The 26,870-nt window shown below is 38.7% G+C and overlaps 1 protein-coding gene across 3 annotated transcripts in view; it reads right to left on the bottom strand.

Moving 5' to 3' along the window:
- MPP7 (MAGUK p55 scaffold protein 7) overlaps nt 1–26,870 on the bottom strand; it is a 254,694-nt gene that overhangs the window by 159,384 nt on the left and 68,440 nt on the right. For all 3 annotated transcript variants that reach the window (XM_071215472.1, XM_058297771.1, XM_071215471.1), the window contains one exon: nt 12,712–12,871. In XM_071215472.1, coding sequence (XP_071071573.1) covers nt 12,712–12,748 — 37 coding nt within the window. In that variant the 5' untranslated portion in view covers nt 12,749–12,871. The remainder of the gene's footprint in view (nt 1–12,711; nt 12,872–26,870) is intronic.

Here is a 26,870-nt window from a genome sequence, read left to right as displayed (position 1 = left end):
GGAAGGCTGAGTTTTTGTCCGCGCTGGGCAGCTCTCCATATGGGGCGCACTCCTTGCATGTGGGACTCCCATACATGGAGACACCCCTGCATGACATGGAACTCCTTGTGTGCATCAGCACTGCGTGTGGGCCAGCTCACCACATGGGTCAAGACGCCCTGGGTTTGAACCCTGGACCTCCCATGTGGTAGGTGGATGCTCTATCAGTTGAGCCAAATTCGCTTCCCTCAACTCTGCAACTTGATAGGTAGGTATAGCAGTTCCTACCTTGAAGGATAGTTATGAGGGTTAAATGACCTATCTGTAAAGCTCAGAATGCAGTCCTGCTCTGCAGTACAACCTATATAAGCATCTTTTTAAAATTAATAGAAAATAAATTCCAAATTATATGCTAAAACCTGTAAGTATGCCAAAGCATCAAGGAAACAGATTACAAAATATACGTTTATCCAAGTGGAATATACTGGCGGACGGGGAGGTTCACAGTAGGAAACAGAGGCAATGATGGACCCCACGTACTGGTAAAGGGTGAACTACAGAGATGAGAAATAAAGAATGTTATCATACATCCCAACCCAGGTCAGTCTAGAGCAGGGCTTCTTAACAAGGCATCCACGAGCTTCAAGTGAAATTCAACAAAACATGATTCTTGTGGAGACGTGTTGGTGCGGGTGTGGTCTATTTATTAAGTAATACGCAGTATAGCATGGACTTAGTAAGGGGTCCGTGGTTTTCACGAGACGGCAAAGGGGTCTGTGGAATAAAAAAGGTTAAGAACCTCTGGTATAGATGCTTATATAATAAGGAATAGTGGAGAAGAAAAGAAAAATGACAAAATGGTCCCTGTCTTCAAACAGCTTAACAGCTTTCAAGATAAACATAATGTGCCAAATATTTGCAAGAAATATCACAAACTATAATTTTGGTGCTATCAATGTTATTTATTGTCAAAACACTGCTTATACGGGCTTATGTAAAACTGCATGCCATTCACAGTAAACGTCCATTTCAAACTCCTGAGGCTCCAGGAATCCAATCATTTGCCATTAACAGTGAACAAGCTGACATAGTTCTGGACTCATCTGACACCACAGCATGGTGAATGAAATGCTCCAAGTGATGTAGAAAAGCAGTATTAATTCCTTTCCTGAGGCCATTGTAAGTACTATTTCTCTCCCTGCAGGCCACTCCTGTTAGACGTAATACAGACAGACTCTGGAGATTACTGGCTGTGCCGTACCAGTGTTGCCTCACTGCAACAACTATTACTTAGAACAGACCTGACTGACAACAAACGTTCAATCAAATTACTCCTTCTCTGGGCCACCTACTCTTCAAGTAGCAGTGGATATGGCTCATTAGATACAGGATCAATTTTGTCATGATTATAAGGCCTCTTATGCTCATTCCTTGGCAGATCTAAAGCTCAGGGAATTGTGGCTACATTCAGAGACAGTGGCAAAAACTGGCGGCAACGTAGTACATAGAAAGAACTATTACTTTTATTAACAGATCATGTGCTTACCTGCTTGAGCCTTTTAGCACAATCTCTCCTAGTAATTTTCCAGTCTAACTCTAGATATAGTTAACACATTCACAGAAGAAACTGTAAGGTTTCCTGGGTACAGATTCCTATTTACAGTTTAGTACTTTAAACTTTTTGATAGACCTATCCCATTCCAAATATCATATTAGTTACGCAGACATACAAAACATTCTGGGACCTTAAATTTTACAAGGATTTCATTGAGTATATCACATACTCAAAGCTGAGAAAAACTGTGTCAACCAAGAACTTAAACCAAAATAAAAATTATCTCTGAATCATTAAGATTGGGGTGGGATGGAGCAGAAAGGAATAGGGAAGAAAAGGGGGGCAAAAAAAACATCTCAGGAAATAAATTTACTTCCTAGGCAGACAGGAATAAAATCATAATGCTTTATTAAAGAAAATTGCCAGTTGTCACATCTGTCATTTATCAAACAATGGAGACTTGTCTTTTCATCTTTAAGGCTATTCAAAAGCAATCCAAGAGCAAGGTAAAAAATAAAATCCTTAAAACTTGCCCAAGTGCTTATGATTAAAAAAGCCTAAAGAGAACTGGGCAAAATACATGAACTAAGATTTTACTAAATCATACTGGATTGAGGATGCTTCACATGTGCTTATGTAGACTTGAAGCCTAAATGAAAATACCAACATGTAAGGCCATAAGTTACTAGAGGACCAGAGCAAAGAGATGAGCAGGTAACAATTGAAAGCAGCAAGGATGACTGACTTGAAATCAGCAGGGAAGAGACTACAAGAGTAGAGATGCAGAAGTGGCTAGGGCGGTCCAGTGGAAGGGAAGCTGGGAAGGCAGCAGGGTCAGCAGGTGGTTGGGAGAGGGGCCAAACAGGAAGCAATGTGATTTAGTCATGCAAAAATCATCTGTAGATTACAGGACCCATATGACGTGAAGTCTACTCACACATTTGGCAAACAGTGCTCCTGTGCACTTGAACAACAAAGTTGTTTTATCTGTTCCATGTTTAGTCCAAGCTGATGATGGAACACAAGAAGAAAAGTTTATCTTAAGTAAATAAGCAGTTGAACTGTAAACATGTATTAGGTATCCATAGGATACCAAGACACAGGTAAGACATGACATGAAGCTTCTAACCAAAGAATACAGCCCATATTTTAGGCAATGATACCTCCCGCCATCCCAGCAGCAATGGATACTGGCTCCAAACACCAGGAACCAAAAACACCAAGGCACAGAAGCATCTATTATCAAGTGAAGCTTTACTAAACAGAGGGAAACTTTCTGTCTCAAAATTAATTAAAAAAAAAAAAAGCGGAGCAGGTGTAGCTCAGTGGTTAAGCGCCTGTTTCACATGTATAAGGTCCCACATTCAATCCCTGATACGTCTTTTAAAAATTAAATTTTTAAAAGCATATGCAAAAAAGAGAGCACGTATAGCTCAGTGGCTGAGCACCTACTTCCCATGTAGGAGGTCCCAGTTTCGATCCCCAGTAGCACCTCAAAAAAAAAAAAAAAAGTTAAAATTTTAAAGAAAAGAAAAACATAAAAGGAAAAACTTCTACCAAGTTATACCTATTTTTGAATACCCAGCATAACACAGGCCTACTCAGAATCTCAACTCCTGGTTTGAGAATTTTTTAACCTAAACTTAAGAAAGAATTTCACACATTCCTTCCCTCCACCCCCTTGGTGAATTTTCAGAAATATATCTATGCCATATATTGAGGAATAATTCTATAAGGTATTAATTTATAAATGGCATATATTCCAAATATTCAAGGAAAAACATTACAAAGTATAGAACACAGAGTTACCTATTTTAATTTAAAAAATATTTTGAAAGCAGTGGTGACTCAAGAGGTTGAGCGCCTGCCTCCCACATGGGAGGTCCCAGGTTTGGTTCCTGGTGCCTCCTGAAAAAAACAAAAGCCAACAACAAGCAAAACAAATGAAAAAACCAACTCAGGGAAGCCAATGTGGCTCAGTGGTTGAGAGCCGATTTCCCACATAGAAGGTTCCAGGTTCAATCCCCAGCCCCAGCACTTAAAAAAATCATAACTGCTATTAAATCTAAGAAATGACTTTAATGACAAAATATGGCATTACTCCTCAAAACAATAACATCTCTAAAGCTTGAAACATTTGAAAACGAAGAGATATAAAGAAGAGAGATTTCTTCAGTTCCAAAAACCTGCTTCTGTAAAAATATTCTCTACAAAACAGTAGTAAGTCCTAAGAGAATAAACGACTAAGAATTTGATGAAAATGTTCCCGCAGTGAACAAGTCACTCTGCCGGCAGATTCCAGATGCTCAACATTCCTGACATCAGAGTGGAAAAATTTACTGTTAGTCTAGAGAAATTTAATATCACCATTCTTGTCATATCCCTCATAGCTTCATTATTAGAACAAGTCTGGGGAAGCTATAAACCTATGTTAAATGATAAAAAAAGATGTTCTCTGTTCTTCATCATATTAGATAGTATAAGCAACCAAAATATTTAGAAATCATATAGAAAAAGCGTTGGGGAAAAGGAAAAACATATATATGTGTGTTTTGTCCTTAATTTTGATATTTGCCTTCTGCACAGTATAGCCAAGGTATAGGATGAAAACGTTTTACTATAACTAAGGGCTAATAAACACTAAAGAACATATATCTATGCCCAGAACAACACTATAAAATTTTATTATATTAGTAAAATGGGACACCAAGCTTTAAATTTTCCACTTTGTCAAAGGTAAAATAATCAGCACTATTCAGTGCCATTCTTAACAGGTCTCAATTTTTCTCATTTAAAGTAAATTTTATTTCCAAAAGTACATCTACTACTAAAACACTTTAATACAACTCTAATGGAAGCACTCTTTTTCTTTCACCATCCCTCAACTGCAAATAATGTACTAAAGCATTTCGCAAAATGAGCTTTTAAATATGCAAAACAATTTAAATTACAATGCTACAGTTGGTTTAATAACATTTTATACAATATCTTAAAGTCTATAAAATCAGGTCTAGTTAATAGAGGGCAAACATATGTACCTGTACATATCTTTTCAGTTTTAGAAGCTATCTCTAAGTTTAAAGTAGGGTTCAATTTTTTAATAATTTTGTGTAAGTACTTTGTGGTCTCATACAAACTATCTTCTACTACTAACATAAGCAAATATAGTACTTTGGTTTTTAGCAGTACACATCCAAAAGACAAAGTCCTAGCAAAATGAATATTACTTCTAAAGCTCATAAATTATAGCTTACAGCCATCTTTTTCAAAAATTGATTACATTTAATCACAGGGCCTACTAGCCTAGAGTATTTGGATATAAACACTAAAGCAATGTATTTGCTTTATGGTAGTTATTAGTGTTATAGAATTTATTTCCATTTATTTAAATATTTATTATCATTTAAATTTTAGCATAGCATGTCGTTAGAATAAACTGACTAGTATTTGTAGATTTTAACTTCAATTGTCAAGCAGCACCCTAAAATCTTTACTCTCATCAAGCGAGTAAGGCTACCATTCAGTGTATCAAACATTGGACTGATCAAGTTACTAATATTAACCAGGAAGATAAAATACAGCATGAAAATCTGAGTAAACAGCAGGTAGTCTTTAGGCTGCACAGAATAATGCAGTAGAGACATAGGTTCTTCTCATAAGACAAGACAACAATCAAGAGAGAGGGGCCTGCATGCCGCTCCAGCGGTTAAGCACCAGCTTCCCATGTACAAGGTCCCAGGTTAGAGCCCCGGTACCTCCTAAAATCAAACAACACAAAAAGAGATAAAGAATGAATGCTCAGCACCTACTTTATGCCCCCCTTTTTCAATAGGCTGAATGCATAAAAAATGCCTAGGACATCCCTGACCCTGAAAAACAGTACCCACTGTCATCACCTTCACCCTCCTCGCAGAGGCTTGTTAGTTGAATTAATAAGCATTTAAATGGGTAAAAGTCCCTAGCCCGGTTCAGGAGACAGAATGATCCTCAACAGCTTTCTTTTCCATCATTCTCCCGAAATAGCCTTCAAGATGTCTCAAGAACAATCTGTTCTGTGATGTCATAATTTCACTCCAGTGATCCAAAACCCCATAGGAAACCTATACTTCAATGGGGAGATGGTCTCATAAAAAATAAATGGAGTTAACTAAGCCGTAACCATATTTTATTTTATGCTAAAAAATAATAAATTGGTGGTTCACAACTGAAAACAACCAAGCTAAATGCTTCTGAGCCTTTCAGCCCACACACTTGGTCTTCTCTGACCAGTCTGAAATTTGGTTTGCAACAGAATTCATACCATCAAGGAAATATCCCCCACCCTGCCCCCAAAGACTGAAAGAGTGGTCAGTGAAAACTGCACAAACAGAATACACTATCCAGAATCAGATTCAGTAAACAAAATAAGTTGGTTATAAGATAAAGGTGGCATTATAATTCAAGTAGTGAGAAATTATTCTACTAAAAGTGCTGAAGCTCTAGTTACCATTTCAGAAAAAAATGAAATAAACTACATCTCTACATAAGTCAATCCCTAATAATCAATTACCTCCAAATTGTGCTAACAAAATTCAGTCTAACAGACATCTGCTATACTAGAAATCTTTTCAAGATATTTCCGAGGGTGATTTTTCAACAATTCCCAAACTTGTCAAGAAGAATCAACTCAAAGTATCTAGACTTTAGATATTTCATCCCTTTTGACTTGTTCACCTGCGCTTCCTGGACAATATTCTTTTTAACTTAAGAGGATTGAGCTCACTCTACCAAAAAAATAAGCTTAGCATTTAATATGAGTTTTGGCAAATAAAATACTTTAAAATTGTATCAAGACTGTTAATAGCACTACGAAAGGCATTTAATAGCATCTTAACTGAATAGAAACCATATTCCAGGGTTGTTGTTTTTTTACAGCAACTACCTTCCATGCATCCCAGTAGGTGACTCAAATCGCCGTCAACTTTTGTGCTAAGATTTTCAAAAAATTTCTGTGACAATGACAACTGTTTCAATACAAAAACCTAGTGGTTGGTCCCACTTTAGTCAGTCTTACCTATGTAACAGCACTATGCAGGACATACACGTAACAGCCTCCCAGTACAGCTTCTCTTAACTTATTTCATGGGAAAACCACCAAAAAGTTGTCTCTTCAATTAAGATGTCACCTGGGGAAGTACTTTCTCCTTATCAAGGAACTGCTTGAGAGCCAGTTTCCACACGCAAACTGGGCTCCACCCGCCAAGGAAGCAGCAAGAGAAAGCAGGCTGGCACTTGCTTCTCCACGTGGCCCCTGGCAGGACAGGCTCTCAGCGTTCTCCCAGGTGGGCCACAGGCAGCTGCCCCAGTGACTTTGGCAGGGTCAGAGGAAAAGAGCCATGAGTTTGTGTTCCCCTGTGTTCAAATTTGCACTAAGATTTTAACTTTTGCAGAAATCCGGTCCCATCATCACTACATAACACTCTGTAAGAGCAGCAAGGATTGGGTTTTCAGATCCTTTCCAAGTCATTTCCATGTGGCTTGCTGATACATGCTTGGAAAATTAACACTTGACACAACTGCAGTTACACTCAGCCGTATGTCAATTATCTAAATTAGGTCAAAGGTTTAAAGTTAGTTCACTGAAACTTAAAAGTAGCAACTAAAAATAGTAATGCAAACAGAGCTTCCCAATCTTCTGAATATTTATTATCCCAAATGTTACAAGGTTGCAAAGGCAAGTAAGCATAGTGACACTCATTAAAAACTAACAACTTAGAAAGTCAGGCCTCACTTAGAAACATTCCTTCACTTAGACATACCTACTACATGAACATCATTGGCCTTTATTTTTGCTTTGATGCCATAAAAATCATTGCAAATATACAGGATTTCACAGAGCTGAAATAATCAGGAAATGCAAATTAAAAACACAAGACAGGGAAACGGACTTGGCCCAGTGGTTAAGGCGTCGGTCTACCACATGGGAGGTCCGCGGTTGGGAGGTCCGCGGTTCAAACCCCGGGCCTCCTTGACCCGTGTGGAGCTGGCCATGCGCAGTGCTGATGCGTGCAAGGAGTGCCCTGCCATGCAGGGGTGTCCCCCGCGTAGGGAAGCCCCACGCGCAAGGAGCGCGCCCCGTAAGGAGAGCCGCCCAGCGCAAAAGAAAGTGCAGCCTGCCCAGGAATGGTGCCGCTCACACTTCCCATGCCGCTGACGACAACAGAAGCGGACAAAGAAACAAGACGCAGCAAACAGACACAGAGAACAGACAACCGGGGGAGGGGGTGAATTAAATAAATAAATCTTTATTTTAAAAAAAAAACACAAGATAGCATTACACATCCATCAGACAAGCAAAAATTTAAGGCTCACAATAACAGCAATGGTGAGAGTATAGTGCAGCAGGCTCTCTCACATACTACCAAAGGTGCTGAAAATTAGCAAAATAATTTGGAAAAGAAACTGACATGATCTTTTACAGGTGAAGACAATTGTACTCCAGGATTCAGCAATTTGATTTCTAAGGATATCACCTACAGAAACATATGTTTCTGTAAACTGAGGTGTGTGAACAAAAATGTTCTTAACAGAAGTCATCGTAACTGCCCAAAATTGGAAAGAACCCAAATGTCCATCCACGGTTTATGGATAAAGCGTGATACAGTTTATGACTGAATAGTATACAATGAAAACTGAGTGAACCACGGCTAGACACAACACGGGCAAATCAGACAATCTTGAGGAGAAAAAAGCACCAGGCACCACAGAATACACGAAGGCTCGCAGCATACTGGGGATCTAATTAAGGATCAGTTAACGATAAATTTAATTTGGGTTTAGTGGAAATATATATAATAGGATATAATGATATATTATAATTCATAATTGCTATATGTATTTAAGTTATTATTAACCATACCAGTGTAAAAAATAGTTCTTAGGCTTAGTCCAACCACCCACTGTGCTGACACAGTTGGCTTCACAGCACAAAAACACAGGTCCATGGTATGTAACAAAAGGCAAGGTGCACCTGAAATATGAGGGTGGTTTGAAGTATACCCAGGCAGAAGCTAGTCTGTAAGAATTCTACCAACCATCAGTGTCGGAAAACTGCAAACAAGGGCCCTATTCTCATTTGTGCCTAGTCAAAATGTGAATTCTATATTGTCAGGAATAGATTCGATAATGCAGCATAAACATTTATATATACAGCACACATTTTACTTTTCATTGGGGACCATGCAAAAATCAAATCTATCAAACTTTCCATGGGAAGCTAAATGCTATTTACATTCAAACTATCAATTTTTAAAAACTCATCAGTCATGTCAGAAGGATTAAGTTGTCCTCTTAAGGAAAATATTACAAAAATTTGTCATATGAAGAGATGATCAAAGTCCAGAGCCAAAAATTATACAAGAGAAAGTATTATAAAGGTATGTCAGGCAGTCATTTAATAAATAAAGCACTATACTTTTTCCATATATTTTGTAATATTTATTGCATTAATCCACTTATAAAAATATATAATTTGTTGTGATCTTTTAAAATTCTAAGTACTATAGTACCTAAAAAAATACATATGGTATAATTACATTTACAAAGTTTGATGACACGCAATTGCCAAGACAAGCATACATAGATGATAAACTATTTCCATGTAGAGTGTTAGGTAATATTTTTTATGGTCATCTCAAAGAAGGATAAAGAGACCTTACCCTCTTCTGACAGAAGAGATACATAAGCTGCTTTTAGGGTGTGTGATTTCTTGACCCAGGTGAAATTTTAATAAATTTTAAAACTGTACTTATAAAAGTTTATGTGCATTTCTGCATATGTATTATATTTCATATAATATAATGTTTGTAAAAATCACACTTACTGAATTTATTAAACTAAAACTAACATAAGAACTATGAGGAAAGGATTCCATAAGATTAAAAAGAGTACAATAATATCGCAGGAATAAAAATAAGATTAACTCCCTAGTTGATAAAAGTTTTTCCCTAAAGAGGTGCAAGGTTAACAATTCTGATACTGCTATACTTGAGCTGAAAAATTAAGTGACACGATGGTGGATGATGGGAGGGAGATTTCTCACTGTTCAAGTGAGAATTTATAGATAAGCAAGAAGATATTAGGATGATCAAATGTGGGAAAGAATTAGAGCGGAAACATCAGCGAGAATTCAAGTTTCATGTCATCTCGTTACCCATGATTGCATAAAGAAGTATTTATAGATATGTGTATATCCATGGATTCAAATACACACATGAATTTCTTTGTGCTGTCAGCTGAGAGGATCTAAAATAAATAGTCCTGTAGCAGGGAGCAAATCTAGTGCTCAGATCTTGCTTTCCAATACCCTTCTCCAATAAAAAGAACTAAAGCTCCCTGGAAAAACGGCCAATTCTAAGACTGGGGCAAGAAATACACAGATGAGGTTGTAGTGTCCATGGTGCTAGAAAGTAAGAAAGTGTTCAGAAAAGACTCCACATTAATGGAGGCAAGTCAAAGGGGCAGAGGAGCCAATGGAAAGAGCTCCCAGTGGGCAAAGCTGGAACAATTTAAGCAACAAAATAAAGTAGTATTAGATTATAACCCAAAGTATGAAATGAAATTCCATGAGACCATACTAATATGAATAAATGATTGAATAAATTAATAAACAGGGAAGAAATCTCCAAGGCAGAAGAGATCCAAATAACTTCTGCAGGCATTCTGCCCTAGAGGAAGGGGAGCATAGTGGCCCATTGCTTAAGTGTGGGATGCACACAGAGACCTCAAAAGAGCACAGCATGGGGAGGAGGGGGGACAGGACAGAGTCACTTTACAGTGGAGAAGCTGGACAAATGCCTCCTCCGGCAGGTGACCAAGGTCCGTGTCAAGTCATAAAACAAGCTGAGAGTATGGACCCTTGACATGATATGATGAAAACGGCCTCTCTGTGGTCTTCCACCCAAAACCCGTAACCCCAGTGTCCTCGTGAAAAAACACCACACAAATTCCAATCGAGAGGCCTCCGACAGAATACCTGGTTGGCATGCCTCAAAACTTCTGACCACAAAAATGAGATTCGACAGGGAAGGGGAAGAGCAGGTACTGCGGGCTTCTTTTCTGCCTTAGTTTGCCAGGGCTCCCACCACAAAATGCCCCAAACCAGGTGACTTAAGCAACAGGAATGTATTATCTCAGTGTTGGAGGCTGGAATTACAAAAATCATGGTGCTGGCAGGGCCAAGCCTCCTCTGAAACCTGCAGGACTCCGGAAGCGGCTAGCTGGCACTCCAAACCCAGCTGAACCCCTGCCTGTCACACGGCCGGCTGCGCGTGTGCGTGCCTGTTCATCACTGTGCCCCTGTCCAAACTACCTCTCCTAGTAAGAACATTAGTTATACCGGTTAAGGCCCACCCTAATCCAGTTTGTCCTTCTTTTAACTAATAACATCTCCAAAGATCCTTCTTACAAAAACAAGTCCACATTCACAGGACCGGGAGTTAGGGCTTAGACATGTCTTTTTTGGGGGGAGATAATTTAATCCGTAAGACTTTCCTATTTTTTATCTATACATCTTTGACAAAGAGAATGGCTTTATGTATGACTTGTATAATTTTTTTTTCATAATGAAATACAAAGAAAAGGGGAAATGGGGAAGTGGTGGAAGTTATCATTTCCTAAGCAGTATGCAGTTCGGGCCATGGGTAGGAGCCTTTCTCCAGCTGCGTGAGCATCCGACCTTCAGGGACTCTCTCCCTCGGCCCCCCAGGAGCCCTGAGAACTGTAAAAGGTCAACACCGCTGTTCAGCCTGACCCATACCATGTGGACATATACACGCCAAAAAATATCTCTAACCAAGATGTGAGAGAGAGAGGCTCTTTCAATATGCAGTCGAGTGGGCCAGTTATGTGTAGAAAAGCCCTTTTTAAATTCTAAATAGCCTGTGCTATTTATCATGACTAACACCTAAACTGCCCTATAAACCCATAAATATTCCATTTTTTAAATCTTTCCCTGAGTTATATGTAAGCAACAATATTTTGTATTCAATTAAACTAAGGCATTTTTGGTGAAGAGCATTTCCAAAGGAGCTGGCTTCCACATTAATATCTTGAGTTTAAAAAAAAAAAAAAAAGAAGAAAACCCATATGTAATCTAGTAACAATCAAAATCTCTTCCTGATAAAAACAAACCCTCAGTGTAGAGTGGAAAAATCATGCAAATGAAAATGTCAGTGAAAAACACAACACAGAATCAAACTTGTGATTCAGATTTTTAAAAATTATGGTGCCAGTAATTACCCAATCTTGAGAGAGTCATCTCAGCTGCTGATAAAACGATACTCAGGTAGGGTCAGCGTAACACGGAGACGTTCTCTTCAGTCACACACTATGCTGTCACCTCTTCTGAAGGGTCTTCAGAATGCATGGCCTAGCTCCCCATCTCTGCTCAGATTCTGCTTTCTGCTGTCAAGGGGGCTGGGGGGGTCCAGGAATCTACATATTTAACCTGCTAATTGTGGGAAACCCCAGACCAGGACCTCAGAGGAGCAGTGACCGCCCCACCCACCTCCTGAACTGCATCAGACAGGAGGGAATTTTGCACATTACCTACATGTGGATTTTTTCCTTTCTTAGAAATCTTTGTTCTTCTGACAACTGATATCAAGGTAAAACATGCTTGTTTACTTCTTTGTTTTAACTGAATCTCTTAATGAGATATATCAACTCCAGGAAAGTTTTGACCTCTGGTGAGTGGATGAAGGAAAACAGAGGAATGGGACAGGAATAATGTTTCACTTCTTTAAAAAAAGTGAAAGGTCTTAAGCAAGTGTGGCAAAGTATTCCTATCCTTATCAAAGCTGCGTGAAGCTTATATGGGAATCAGAGCATCTGTAACTTTTCTGAATTTTAAAATCATTCATTCATTTATTGGAACATTGACACACATGGCCCTATTCCGAAAGGTGAGACAGTCCAAAAGCACAGCCCAAGCGGTCACGGGGGAGGGGAGCAGTCAGCCAATGGCCTTCGGCAGCCTCGACTGGGCAGGACCCCCGAAGCTGAGGTCAGGCCCCTCGCGCTGGTGATGGGAAGACAGGCGTGGCTGCGTCCGCTTGCTTAAAGCAATGCTCGGCTTCACTCTGAACCCCAGGGCTGAAAGAGGGATGGAAGGACCGCTGCCCTTCCGGGTCCCCTACCTGGGTCGCTCCCAGATCCCGTTGACAAGGCTGGCATGGTGGGGGCCGCGGGTCGTCACGCCACGCTCCAGCTCTAGCAGGCAGTCAGCCGAAGGGAAGCTCTGGTCAACCGCTGGCAGCCGCGCCGTCTACCAAGACTTACGTGCCCTGTAAGACTTTTCTACAAAGAAAAGGCACATATTTTAAAATTAATAATAAAGGAATGTCACCAAATTACAAGATTCTGTAAGTAACTGAAAAGTCTTATTTCAACATGCTGCCAAAGAAAGATATCACAGTTCTTCAGAATTTTTTCTTCGGACTACATACAAATATTAAGTGTGAGGGTTTCTGATTTTACCATGAGATTTTCAATTTAAAACATGAATATACCAAAGCTTGCTTAAAGCCTTTTTCTAGATTTGGTTTGGGGATTATTATTGTACAGATGGAGAACTCAAAGAAGTTTTTGTAAGCCAGTGCTGGTCTAAAACTCTCCTTCTAATTCTCAACTATATTTCTAAATGTAGAACAGAGACTACATAAATTGTCAGCAACCTGTAACTAATTGTAATATTTCAAATAGCTTATCCCAATATGACAACTACAAAATTCTCTAACTGAAGACTGAAAAGTACCTTGAAAAAATGTGTACTACAGGTTTCAAGCAAGATGTTACTAGAGATTCATAAAATTATTAGTGCTCTAAAACCAAACTGAGCAATACAAGCTAATATACAAAAGAAAGTTCTTCTAGTAAACATTAAGTTTTGCTATATGTTGAAAAACATCAAATTTTTTTTCTATAACTATCTTATAATGTTTATTCCAAAATCATCAGTAAAGATAGTGGAGGACAGTAGCTAAGAGCAAGGGCTCTAGAGATGGGCCAAATTGCTGAATTCTGCTAGTTCTATGATTTTAGACAGCCATTAAATTTTATTAAGCCTGATTTTGCTTATATGCAAATGTAATTTAGGATTGTTTGATAATTAAATGCACTAAGGCACACAATGCAGTGTCTGGCACATGGAAAGCAAATAGTAAATGCTAGCTATTATGACTAAGGTTTTTTTAAAATTCTAGTAATGAGATTATAAAATGAAAACATAAAAGAAAGTAGCAAAATTAAAATTTATATTGGCCTGACACCTAGAAAGAGGCCATGTGGTTTACATTTGGATCACTGTTGCCTAATAATGGAAAATACACTCCATTTACTTTTTTTTTTAAGAAATCAGAAGAACCACACAATGTGATTAAGTTTGTATTTTCCCCATTTCCCTCTAAAGCAAATTCAGTAATTTAAAATCCTATTTTGACATCTATTTAAAAGAAAAAAAAAAACAGATACTGCAAACACTTGAGAAACTGGCTCCCTTCAATTCTTAAAGCTTTCAAGTGCCTGATTCATATTATACGATAATGAAAAATGGGTTGCCAAATTTGACTTGAAAAAGTCCAAACTGTAAAATTCTACTAGAGACTTCTAAATTAGCTTTTCATTTGTAAAAGTGAAAATGAGTATAAAAAATTCACAATCGAATAGACTATCTTGTATGTAATGATATGAATTTTGTTTTAAATCATTAAGACTGACATGTTAGAAATATGAGGACAGTTATATTAAATACCATATGAAGACATAAAATACTAAACTAAAAATCTGAAATGGAGAAGACGACAAAGCAAGGTTTCATTAATGCCCATCTCTAAAGTAGTTTTCCCCCATAATTTTAAAAGGTAATTTTGCTTTGTTTTCATAGATTATTCTATCTGATCAAGATAGAATAAAAGTTCCTTATATAAAAGCAAGGCTAGAAATAAAGTAATGCAAACATAAAGAAAGTAAAAAGTGGACTGTACATAACTTTAAAAAGACCACATTTAATTAGTAAACTTCTGTTTCGCAGCTTAAAAAAAAAAGGAAAAATGGTTAAACTTTATAAAATGAATGCACCATTTCCACCACTAGGGAGACATATATTTATATATGTGGATACATATTATGTGTGTGTAGGTACTTATGTGATTTAAGCTCTTCATGACATGAGGAAAGTCACTATTTGTTTGGCAGAGATTGCCTAACTACAGAAACATATATACCGTACAACCTATACTGAGTAAAACTACCACTTCTTCCTGGATTAAAGAATTTACAATGTTTAACTTTTATAAATCACACATAAATAAATACACCATAAAATAAGTCAACCTATGCTTATATCAAACAAAAGTAAAATTTGACACAACTGGGTACTTTCCCATTCCATTTAATACTAAAGACCTTACATACCACATCAGAGCATCCTCTGAGCTGATGCTGCTGCTGTCCACAGGCCTTAGCATTTCTCATTTTTTAATTTCGTAATAAACACCCCATGTTAATTATTTTAAAGCCATATTATTTACGAAACACACACTACAAAGCAATTGCCTTCTCAGAACACATAAAAAATGCATTAATAAAAAAAAATGGTTTTATAAAATGCTGACCAGTAAAATGCTTAGTATTTTGTGGAACGAAGCAGAGTTCTTGGGTTTAACTTTCCAATTGAGTTAGATTTTTGTAGTAATGATGTTATTTTCTTTGGCTAAATTTATTGAAAATGCTTTGGAATGTGTCAGAATCCGGCCATAATTATTACTGACTGTTGTATGGAATCGATTTACTACAACACAAAAATACCAGCTGTTACAGTATGTCCTGAGAGGGATTACCGAATATTTTTAAATTGAAGTTCAATCCATCTTTCCATAAAAAAGAGAGACCCAAATGCCAAGAACGTAACAGCAGTCGTATCAAGTGCACCTGAAACATTTACAATACCCAACAGAACGATTACAATCCTCCTTAAAAAGGCTTATTTTTGAAATTTCATTATTCCAGTTGTACCTTGCTTCTATATATCACGCTGCATCAGGTTCTTCTGGCATTCATCATGTGGAAACAGTGAACCGTGTGAAGGTCTCTGAGCTTGCAATGTTCAATTTCTACCCATCCAGGATAACCCTACTGCTCCCGGGGCGCTCATGACACCTAGTGGTCAACCCCAGAAGTGCAAGTGTTTATAACACAAATTTGTGTTTTCAGTAAAGCAAAACTTGACTTAATTTCATCCAGGGTGTGCACACACACTCACAAAGTTACAAGAAATCAAATACAGGGTCAACGTTCCAGATACATCTCTATATTTGGGAGTTGCTCAATAATATAAAATTTTTAATTACCTGTAATCATAAACTAATAATATTAACAGTCCATCATCTCAAGCAATAGTAACTGTGGCAAGTTAAGCCAACTGTAGATTTCACCAGTTACAAGTATTCTAAATTTACTCTTCAAAATCTAATAGAAAATAACACATACAAGTATAAACATTTTCTTTAACAAATAAATCGCCGTTTTTTTAAAAAAAGCTCAATCCTAAAGGTTTGTTTACATCAGCCAATACAAGCAAGAGACTGGTATCTGTTAACGTGATTAAAACCTTCAAAAATTACAATTTTAAGTAAATAAAGGGGACAACATACAGCTAAGTGACGTAAGCCTGCTTATATAAAATGGTATCTACACCTTTTATACCAGCAGTTCCCAAAGTACAGTGCACAGAACCCTGGCAGTCCCAAGACCCTTTCAGAGAGGTCTGCAGGGTCGGAACTACTTTCATAAAAACACTAAGTCGTTCTGTGTCTTTTCCACTCATGTTACGTGGCATTTGCACTGGTGGTACTTAAGAGATGGTGGGTCAAGCCCCTGATTGTGCTACGGCACAATCAAGACAGCGGCCCCAAACGGAACTATTGGTCAATAGTGCCATGCTCTCTCCTTTAAAGAGTGCCCATCATTTTAATATTCTGTGTGACAAAGTGGGAAGTGCACATAGGTGCTGCTGCTGCTGCTGCTGTGTCCAGGAAAAGCACTTGTGTGACTCGGCACTGTGAACTAGATGCTTTTTCCAGACAATGACAGTTTTACTTGAAAGAAGAGCTGAAAGACAAACTATGGTTATTCAGACTGGCGTATCTGGCAAACATCTTCTTGAAATGAATGAACTGAGTTTGTGACCTCAAGGAAACTACTGACAGTATGTGTTGCTAATGAGAAAGCATGAGCTATCAAGCGAAAATTGGAATTTTATTTAACTCACACTCACTAAAGGCTGTCCTCACTTTGCACGGTGCCGTGTTAACCGAAACACATGTATATCAAATCAGAACTGTGTCCGCACTTGGCAAGGTCATTCAACCTCCCAATACTCAAAGGCTTTTCTGAGAAGACCAGCAGTGGTATTCACAAACGTCATTTCTTGAAACTGTGTCAACATTTGGAGAGTGTGCCAACATTTAGAAGTTCTGCATTACTCAGTGAACCAGTATTTTCCAAATTATCAATTCGTGATATTAAAAAATCATGTAGGAAGAAAAGATTCATTCTAAGTGCAAAACAGACCAGCGAATTTTAAAGGACCAGTATGTTAACTTCAGTGACGTATTTTCGGATTCCACATGGCTATTTACCTTTAAGAAACTACCACTTGGCAACTTTTGGTATAGGACCAGAGAAGAATATTCACAATTAACTGAACTGGCCACTAAAATCCTCTTTCTCTGTCCAACTACAGATCTGTGTGAGGTTGACTTGCTTCATATCCTTCAACCAGAACATATTGCAATATATTTAAAGTAGATACAGCTAAGAGAATCTAACTTTTCTTCTTAAGGCAGGTATTAGAGATTTGCAACTACATTCTCACTAATGATTTTTGGGGGGAAAGACGTTATTTTTCATAAAAACTGTATTTCCATTAACATGTGGTGCATTTAACATTATTTTTAAATGAATTTTTAAATATTTTTTTAATTTCTCCGTTTTAATTCCCAATATGGCTACTACTGATCTATACAACCCACAAACAAAACTCTTTGAAATCTTCAATAATTTCTAAGAGTGTGAGCATTTCCAGGGGCCAAGTAGGTCGAGAACATCTGTTCTATGCCAGGGGGCGGCAAATGCGTGATGTACAGGGCCGGGCAGCAGCCAGCTTAGGCTTTCAGGACCGCACACTCCTTGTCTCACTATGGGCACTACATCCATGCGTGGGTGTGGCTGTGACCCCATAAAACTTTATTTCCAGGAATAGGCAACAGGCAAGTAAGTTTGCTGGCCACTATGCCATTACACTCTACCTGCCCTGACTTGATCTAAAAATAGCATGGTTTTAGTAACATTTACTGGTTATTATTTAAATTTCAAAGAGAAAGATTTTTTTAAAACTTCCAATTTTTATGGTGCAAAGAATACAGAGAGAGAGAATTTATAAAGACCCAGTCTCTTATCGGAAATAAAATCACAATCAATTCTGGCTATTCAAAGAATCTGAGAGTATGTCACTACACATAGAAAATAAAAAATAGGCTTACAACAAGCCAAGTGTTGGGGTACCACACATAAGGAAATATGCTTCACACAACCAAAAACAAATATCCTAGATTTCAAGAAAAAAGGAACAATTATGAAAGATTAAAATTTCCCACATTTTACAAGCTCCACAGAGATCCATTGTTATTAACACAAAACTAACATATCTCCTCTCCACAAATAGGAAGGAAAAACTCCAAAGCAACAGAAAAGAAGAATTCTACGAAAAGACTCCTATAAACCCTCTAAGGCTTAAGATAGGAAATGAGAGAACACGCTGCTTCGGAACCCCCCGGCTGAGAGAGACCTGGCTCCAAGGCAGCCAGGAGGTCTACCAGGAGCCCTCCCTGCCCTGGAGAAAAAAGGCACGGCCACGCCTCCAGGAACCCTGCTGGCGGGGAGAAAGGCACCGCCCCATCCTCCGCTGCCGCCTCTCCCGGAGCACAGGGGTAAGGGGCGTCCTGGCTGGCAGGCTCACACAATGACATCAGTCCAGACCACCAAAACCAAAACAATGCGTACATGGCCCCCGCTCCCCCAGCAACTTTTTTTGTCACAGCCCATCCTCAAGTAAAGCTAGCAGCACTGATAGGGAGATCTGTTTACAGTTGGACACTTCTTTGAGGATGACCGTTTCTCAAGACATTTATTTTCTACCACCCACTGCTAAAAATAAACCTTGGCTCTTCTTCAAAATTACACCATTAAGCATCACTGAGCCACCTCCCAACGTCCACCTACCACCTACTTCTGTCTCTCGGCTGTATTTTAGCTCTTTGCTCTAATTGTTGAGACAGCAAAGAACAATACCGCTAGATTCCATTTTCCTTAATTAACTCTTAATTCCAGATCTACTCCAGCATATCATTAGCATTCCTTTAAGTCCTCTCTATTGGAGAAAGAGTGATTTTGTAATCATTTCTTATAATACAGGACATTGATGTGATTTCATATTTTTCCTGGGCTTATATGCTCCATCAGATTTCCTTGAGGAAGGACCCCATAGCATCTTATGTCCCTAGGAACTCTGCATGACAACTCCTATTCAGAAGTTCTTTTATATGTCACCACTTCCAACCTTCCAAAGCTCTGCTTCCCTTCCAGGTAAAAGTCCCCTTATTTTTTTCATGGGGAGATAGCAGGCTGATTTTGAAATCAGATCCCAGCTCTGCCTTATTGACTATTTGATCTTAGCCAAAATACTTAAATAAAACTGAATGAGAACATAAATAAAACTAGTAACCTGTAGGAGTTGACCAACAGATGACAACTTCTATTAAGACTGTTCAATTCCATTTTCATCACTCTTTACTTCCCACTTCCTCTAATCTAGCTAATTTTAAAGGTCATCTAAGGGGAAAGATTACCAGCTTTCATAAGAAGCAGACCTGAGTTTAATAATTGACTCTCTCAATGCAAACAGCCTACAAGGTATGAGACCGTCTACTATATGGGAGGCCCTGGGTTCACGTCCTGGGGCCTCCTTGTGAAGGCAGGCTCGCCCACATGCTGCAGAGAGCCGACTCAGCAAGGTGACGCAAGAAAAAGGGAGACAAGCAAAAGACAGAAGAGTGCACAGCAAATGGATACAGAGAGCAGACAACAAGCAAGCTGCAAGGGGGGGGAATAAATAAAAATAAATACAGACTCACAGAAGAACGTACAGCAAATGGACACAGAGAGCATACAGCAAGCAAGCCGCAAGGTGTGGGGATAAATAATAATAATAATAATAATAATAATAATAATAATACTGGGAAGCAGACTTGGCCCAATGGTTAGGGCGTCTGTCTACCACATGGGAGGTTCGCGGTTCAAACCCCGGGCCTCCTTGACCCGTGTGGAGCTGGCCCATGCACAGTGCTGATGCACGCAAAAGAGTACCCTGCCACGCAGGGGTGCCCTCCCTCCCTGGCGTAGAGGAGTTCCACATGCAAGGAGTGCACCCCATAAGGAGAGCCACCCTGCGTGAAAGAAAGTGCAGCCTGCCCAGGAATGGCGCTGCACACACAGAGAGCTGACACAACAAGATGATGCAACAAAAGGAGACACGGAGAGCTGACACAGCAAGATGATGCAACAAAAGGAGACACGGAGAGCTGACACAGCAAGATGATGCAACAAAAAGAAACACAGATTCCCGTGCCACTGACAACAGAAGCGGACAAAGAAGAACATGCAGCAAATGGACAGAGAACAGACAACTGGGGGGAGGGGGGAGGGGAGAGAAATAAATAAATCTTTAAAAAAATAATAATAGTGTAGCTAGCATTAATGGAACACACACAGCGTCTCAGACATTAGGTTAAAAACTTGACATGCGATATTTCACTTAATCCTCATTGTCATCCTGTATGGTAAGGACTTTCGTTATCTCATCATAGAGGAGGGAGCTGAATTTTAAGCAACTTGCCCCACACCCACAGCTTGAAGGGAATCTAACGTCAGTGGGAAATGGATCCAAAGCCCTCTCTCATAACCTACCACACAACGTTGCCTCTTAATTCTGCCTTTAGCCTATCTCAATCAATTTCCTCACCTGTCAAATGGAAATACTACCTATGCCTCATTCACTTCTTATGATGCCTAAAGGAAAAAACATATTTTACACACTAGAAACACACAAGATGCTCAAATATTAATTCTCTCCTTCCCTCAACTTTTTCCTTAGTATCTCTGTTTTATCTTACCCTGTTTATTTGCAAATAAGAAAACTTTCCACTTCATATTCATGTCCACTAAGTTGCTCTTCACTCACCTTATACTGTGCCTTCTCTGATACACCCAAAACCTCAGGCAGGTTCAGAAAACAATCTTCTCAGCCAGCAATCCACCTATCACCAACCCATAGGTTATAACATACCTACAAAATCAATATCCTACAAAAACCCCAAGTATTTCCAAAACGTGCAGTCTTATTTGTAAAGCAGACAACAATGTTTCCCTATGTTCTCTACAGTTAGAGAAAATAACAGATAAAGCTTAAGAACAATTCAAGACTCTACTGAATTTACTTATTAATAAAATGTAACCATAGCATTAACCACAATTCTTAATTAGTACCTTCAAAAATATCATGAGGACTAAAAATAAGAGTCAACAAGCAAGCCTAATTAAAATTATGTATCATTTTTTGCTTAGATTGTTAATATAAACGTAGAAGGAATTTACATTTTTTATTCAAGAGCCATATTTAATATTAAATTATAATCGAGTTACCAAAAACATAGCCCTTTTGTAATAAAACTCGTTATTGTAACAACTCTGATGATCTGTACGAGTATGGTAAACCATTAGGTGAAATATTCTAGCAAAGACTTGAGTTAAAAACTGAGACTGGGTGCCACTGACATAAGAGGACACAGAAGAACACACAAGTGAATGGACACAGAGAACAGACAACTGGGGGGGGGGGGAGGAACGGGGAAGGGCAGAGAAATAAATAAAAAATAAATCTTTAAAAAAAAAAAAAACAACCGAATGAGCACAGCACTTTAAAAATAGACTAAGGAAGAAATGGCATGAAATAACTTTCAAACTAACAGATGCCACAATAGTTGCCCCCTAATTCAGTAAGTAGCTGAGATGGGAAAGTTTAATTCCAGCTGCAAGAAAAGTGACTTAAGGCACAGCTGCAAACACAGGCCCATCTTCCCAGCAGCACATGAACAGAAGTCTTGGAACTCAGGTGTGAGGGACACAAAGCCGGCTGTACTGAAGCTCACAAGCTTTTATGGGAGGGGGGATATCAGATTATATCAGGTGATGATGCTATAACTTAGGGTTTTAAAAAAGTTTTGACCATCACCATCAACTATGAAAGACAACTGATTTGCTCTACCAAAATATACAATGTCATTAATTCAAGAGCATGCCTTTATTCTGGAAAATCTTCTGACTGTGGTAGACAATGGTGCAACTCAACAAAATTTCCTGAAACACTGATAGCTTGCAAAAACCATCTGGTTTTAAATAATATAAATCACTTGCATTTACTGGGTACTCATGAGTATTGTGAGGTTTAACACAGTTCCTAAATACACGGCCTAGTAAATACATTTAGAGTGAATCTAGGTATTTATAAACATAATTCCATGTGTCAGAAATGATTCAAAAACAGAAATGATGCAAACTGTCTAGTTTAGTGTTTCCTGGGCCTTATATCATAGCTATCAAAAACAATCTTTTGGAGACAACCAGCAAGATGGTGGCAGAGTGAGGAGGTACTAGAGTCAGCGCATGCTACAGGGCAGTTGATAATCACCCAGAGCTCTCTAAAGCACCTGTTTGCGGACTCCAGGAGACCAGAAGAGCATCCTGTAACATCCTTGAAAGAATGGAAGGAGACTGCCCATCTGCTGAGAAGATTCAAGAAAGTTGGAAGAAACTTCATCAGTCCCTCAGGCAAAGTGGGCAGTTTGAGCTTCCACAGCTTACAGCATCAACTACATCCTTGGCTCCTACTACACAACCAGCAAGGGAGAAGCGGCAAGAAAGCCCTAACTAAAGGGAGAAACTGCACCCAAAATAAATACATCTGGTAAGCCAGATGCCAAGACACCAGTAAAAAATTACAATCCACACCAAGAAACAGGAGGATATGGCCTAGTTAATGGAACAAGATAAGCCTCCAGATAACATAAAGGAGTTGAGACAACCAATCAAAGATGTTTAAACAAATCTCCTTAATAAATTCAATGAGATGGCTAAACAGATTTAGGATATTAAGAAGATACTGGACTAGGACAAAGAAGAATGTGACAGCATACATAGAAAAATAGCAGATCTTATAGGAATGAAAGGCACAATAAATGAAATTAAAAATACACTGGAATCATATAATAGCAGATTTGAGGAAGCAGAAGAAAGGAATGGTCAACTTGAAGAAATGGCCTCTGAAAGCAAACATACAAAAAAACTGATGGAAAAAAGAATGGAAAGAATTGAACAAAGTCTCAGGAAACTAAACAACAGCAAGACATGCAAACGTATGTGTCATGGGTGTCCCAGAAGGAGAAAAGGGGCAGAAGGAATATTTGAAGAAATAATGGTAGAAAATTTCCCAACCCTATTGAAGGACATGGATATCCACATCCAAGAAGCATAACATACTCTTATCTGAATAAATCCAAATAGACCAACTCCAAGACACATACTAATCAGAATGTCAAACACCAAAGACAGAGAATTCTGAGAGCATCCAGAGAAAAGCAATGCATAGCATATAAGGGATACCCACTAAGAATAAGTGCTGATTTCTTATCAGAAACCACGGAGGCAAGAAGAGAGTAGTATGAAATATTTAAGATACTGCAAGAGAAAAGCTTCCAGCCAAGAATCTTATACGCAGCAAGATTGTCTTTCAAAAATGGAGTGAGTTTAGAATATTCACAGATAAACACAAACTGAGAGAGTTTATAACCAAGAGACCGACTTTGCAGGAAATACTAAAGGTTATGCTACAGTTTGAAAAGACAGGAAAGAGTGGCTTGGAAGAGAGTCTAGAAATGAAGATTATACCAGTAACAGTAACTAAAAGTCTCAAACGTGTGGTAAAAATAAAATATGACAAATAAAACCCAAATGCCAAAATGGGTGGAATAAGAACTGCCTTTTCAGTAATAAAATTGAACGTTAATGGATTAAACTCCCTAATCAAAAGACACAGATTGGCAGAATAGATAACAAAATATGAACCACCTCTATGTTATCTGCAAGAGACTCACCTTAGACCCAAGGATACCAAGAGTTTGAAAGTGAAAGGCTGGAAAAAGATATTCTATGCATTCAGTAACAAAAAAATTTAAAAAGCCAGAAAACCTATACTTATATTATGCGAAACAGACTTTAAAAGATGTGCAATCTGAGGAGGAAATCAGGGGGGAAAATTTCATTTACAATAGTGACTAAAAGAATCAAATATTTAGGAATTAACTTAGCCAATGATGCAAAGCACTTGTATGCAGAAAAATACCGCTCATTGTTAAAAGAAATTAAAAAAGACCTAAATAATTGGAAGAACACTCCATGCTCATGGATTGGAAAACTAAATATCACTAAGATGTCAATTCTACCCAAACTGATATACAGATTCAATGCAATCCCAATAAAAATTCCACCAGCAGTTTTAAATAAATGGAAAAAAATAATTATCACATTTATTTGGAAGCCAGGAACCAGAATAGCCAGGAACTTCTTAAAAAGGAAAAATTAAGTTGGAAGACCCTCACTTCTGGACTTTAAATCATATATACCTCACTACAGTGGTAAAAACAGCATGGTATTGGCATAAAGATAGACACATAGACCAGTGGAACCAAACTGATGGTTAAGAAACAGACCTTCACATCTATGGTCAAGTGATATTTGACCATCCTGTCAAACCCACCTAGCTCGGGTAGAACAATCCATTCAACAGACGGTGCTGAAAGAATTGGATATCCATAGCCAAAAGAAGGAAAGAGGTCCCCTATCTCACACCTTATTCAAAAAAATACTCAAAAATGGGTCCAAAACCTAAATATAAAAAGACCATAAAGCTTCTAGAAGAAAATGTAGGAAAATATCTTTAAGACCTGGTGGTAGGTGGTGTAATCTTAAAGGAGATGAGAGGAGGACTGAGATGGACTACTGGTGTTTAATGTATGAAGAAATTTTAATTAACTTTATTGTAAAAGTGTGGAAATGTATAGAGTTGATAGTAAAATATTATAGTGAGTAATAGCTGGTTTATAAATTGGAATATGGCTGGAAAAAGGCAGTCTGGGGATGTAAATGCCATTTGAAAGAAAGCTAGAGAATAATCCAGGGACTGAATAACACAGTAAACCCAGAGGTGGATGAGAATTGTGGTTGATGGTTCAGCTGCAAGAGTGTCCTTTGTGAGCCAGAGCAGATGTACATCATATGGCAGGGTGGTGGGAATGTGAAGAATCATGGAAAAAATACAAGTGGTGTGACCTATGGATTGTGCTTAACAATAATAATGTAATATTCATGCATCTAAGTCAAAGATGTACTTTGTTAATAATAGGGGAGTATGGAAAAAGTGTACCAAATGTACACTATGGACCTGGTAATAATCTGATGATGATATCTCATAATCTATAGCAAATGTTCCACCACGGTGTTGTGTGGTGTGTTGATAGAGGGATGTTGTATGGGAATCCTGTACATGTGCATGATTGTTTTGTAAGTTTACAACTTCTATCAAAAAAATATATTTTAAAAATAATAATAGGGTGGGTTGGGGGAAATACACCAAATGTAAGATAAGGACTACAGGTAGTAATAAGATTTTGATGATATTCGTTCATCATTTATAACAAATGTCTCACAACAATGCAAGGTGTTGGCAGTGGGTTGATGTATGGAATCCCAGTATGATGTTACGCATGTTTGCTAAGTTCTCAACTTTTACTATACATTTATTGTTTATGTATGTTCATACATAAATGCTATAATAGTAGTAGTAATAATAATAATAATAATAATGGGGTGGGTTGGAGGAAAAACACACCAAATGTTAAGATACTCTGGTTGGGAGTAGTATTTCGAGGATGCTCTTTAATCATTAGTTAAAAATGTTTCACAGCAATGCAAGGTATTGTTGGTGGGGTAAGGTGTGATGTTTATATGTGATGTTGTTAAGTTTGTTTTGTAAGTTCACAGTAAGCTATACATTTACTGTTTATGTATGTTTATGTATGTGTGATATACATCAATAAATTTTTAAAAATGAAAAAAAAAAATACAATCCACACAGTCTTTCCATCTTCCAGGAAGATGGCAGATTAGAGACACACAGGACTCACTTCACAGAAAAACAGCTAGAGGACAGGCAGAATTTGCCTGGAAAAAAAAATGCTCCAGGGTGTGGATACCAGAGGAAGGCTGGACACCACACAGGAGAGAGAGTGGCACAGGAAAAGCATCGTGATGGAAAGACTGTGAGCAGAAGCTGCAGCTGCTGTACCCCCCCCCCCACAATCACAGTTTTGAATTCTCTGGTCTCTGGCGGGCAGCTATAAACAGAGAGGGCTGCAGGGTCCACCTCCCCAGGAAATGGGAGAGGGATGCAGCTGAAGGATTTAGCTTTTGTCCAACATTTTGGTATGCTGCATCCCATGAGCACTTCCAGGCTGTGGGGCGGGGGGGGGGGGGGGGGGGGGGGGTGGCGGCGTGGGCGGGCTATCACTGTTTGCCTTGACAGCCAGCATAGGACTAAAGAGATCTGACCCTATCACCCTCCGGATAACTGGGACTGGTTGTTGAGGATGCAGAGAGGAGGAGAATTAATTCCTCTGCCTGGGATAAGGGAGGGGACAGCCAGCAAAGTTGGAGAACAGTCTCTAAGAAAGTTGGAATTACAAGGCTCTACTCAATAGCCTCAAGGGAAGATTTTCTGCCAAACTCATCTAGTCCACGTTGCAACAAATACCTCCCAACCAGGGTTTGAACTAAGAGCGCTGTCAAAGGGCGCCATCTGCTGGCAAATCAAGGAAGTGCGTGTGAGGAAATTAGAAGTAAATGAAAGGCTTTTTCTGGCTTTTACAGCCTCCCTCCCCTCCCCAAGGCCCTGGGAAGGGGGTCTATAACCTCTTACTAGGTCCATGGCCCAGATCTAAGCAACTAACAAGGACAATCCTAAAAGCCCAGTACAGGTTGAACCAAGACTCAAAGAACAGCAAAAACACACAGCCACCCACCACTAAATCCCTACGAAAGAGAGAAACTGAGCATCAGAGTAAACTCACCA

The sequence above is a fragment of the Dasypus novemcinctus genome, chromosome 5 (assembly GCF_030445035.2).
Source record: "Dasypus novemcinctus isolate mDasNov1 chromosome 5, mDasNov1.1.hap2, whole genome shotgun sequence".
NCBI lineage: Eukaryota > Metazoa > Chordata > Mammalia > Cingulata > Dasypodidae > Dasypus > Dasypus novemcinctus.
Note: the sequence above shows the minus strand (reverse complement) of the source record. Positions and strands in the feature narration are given on the sequence as shown.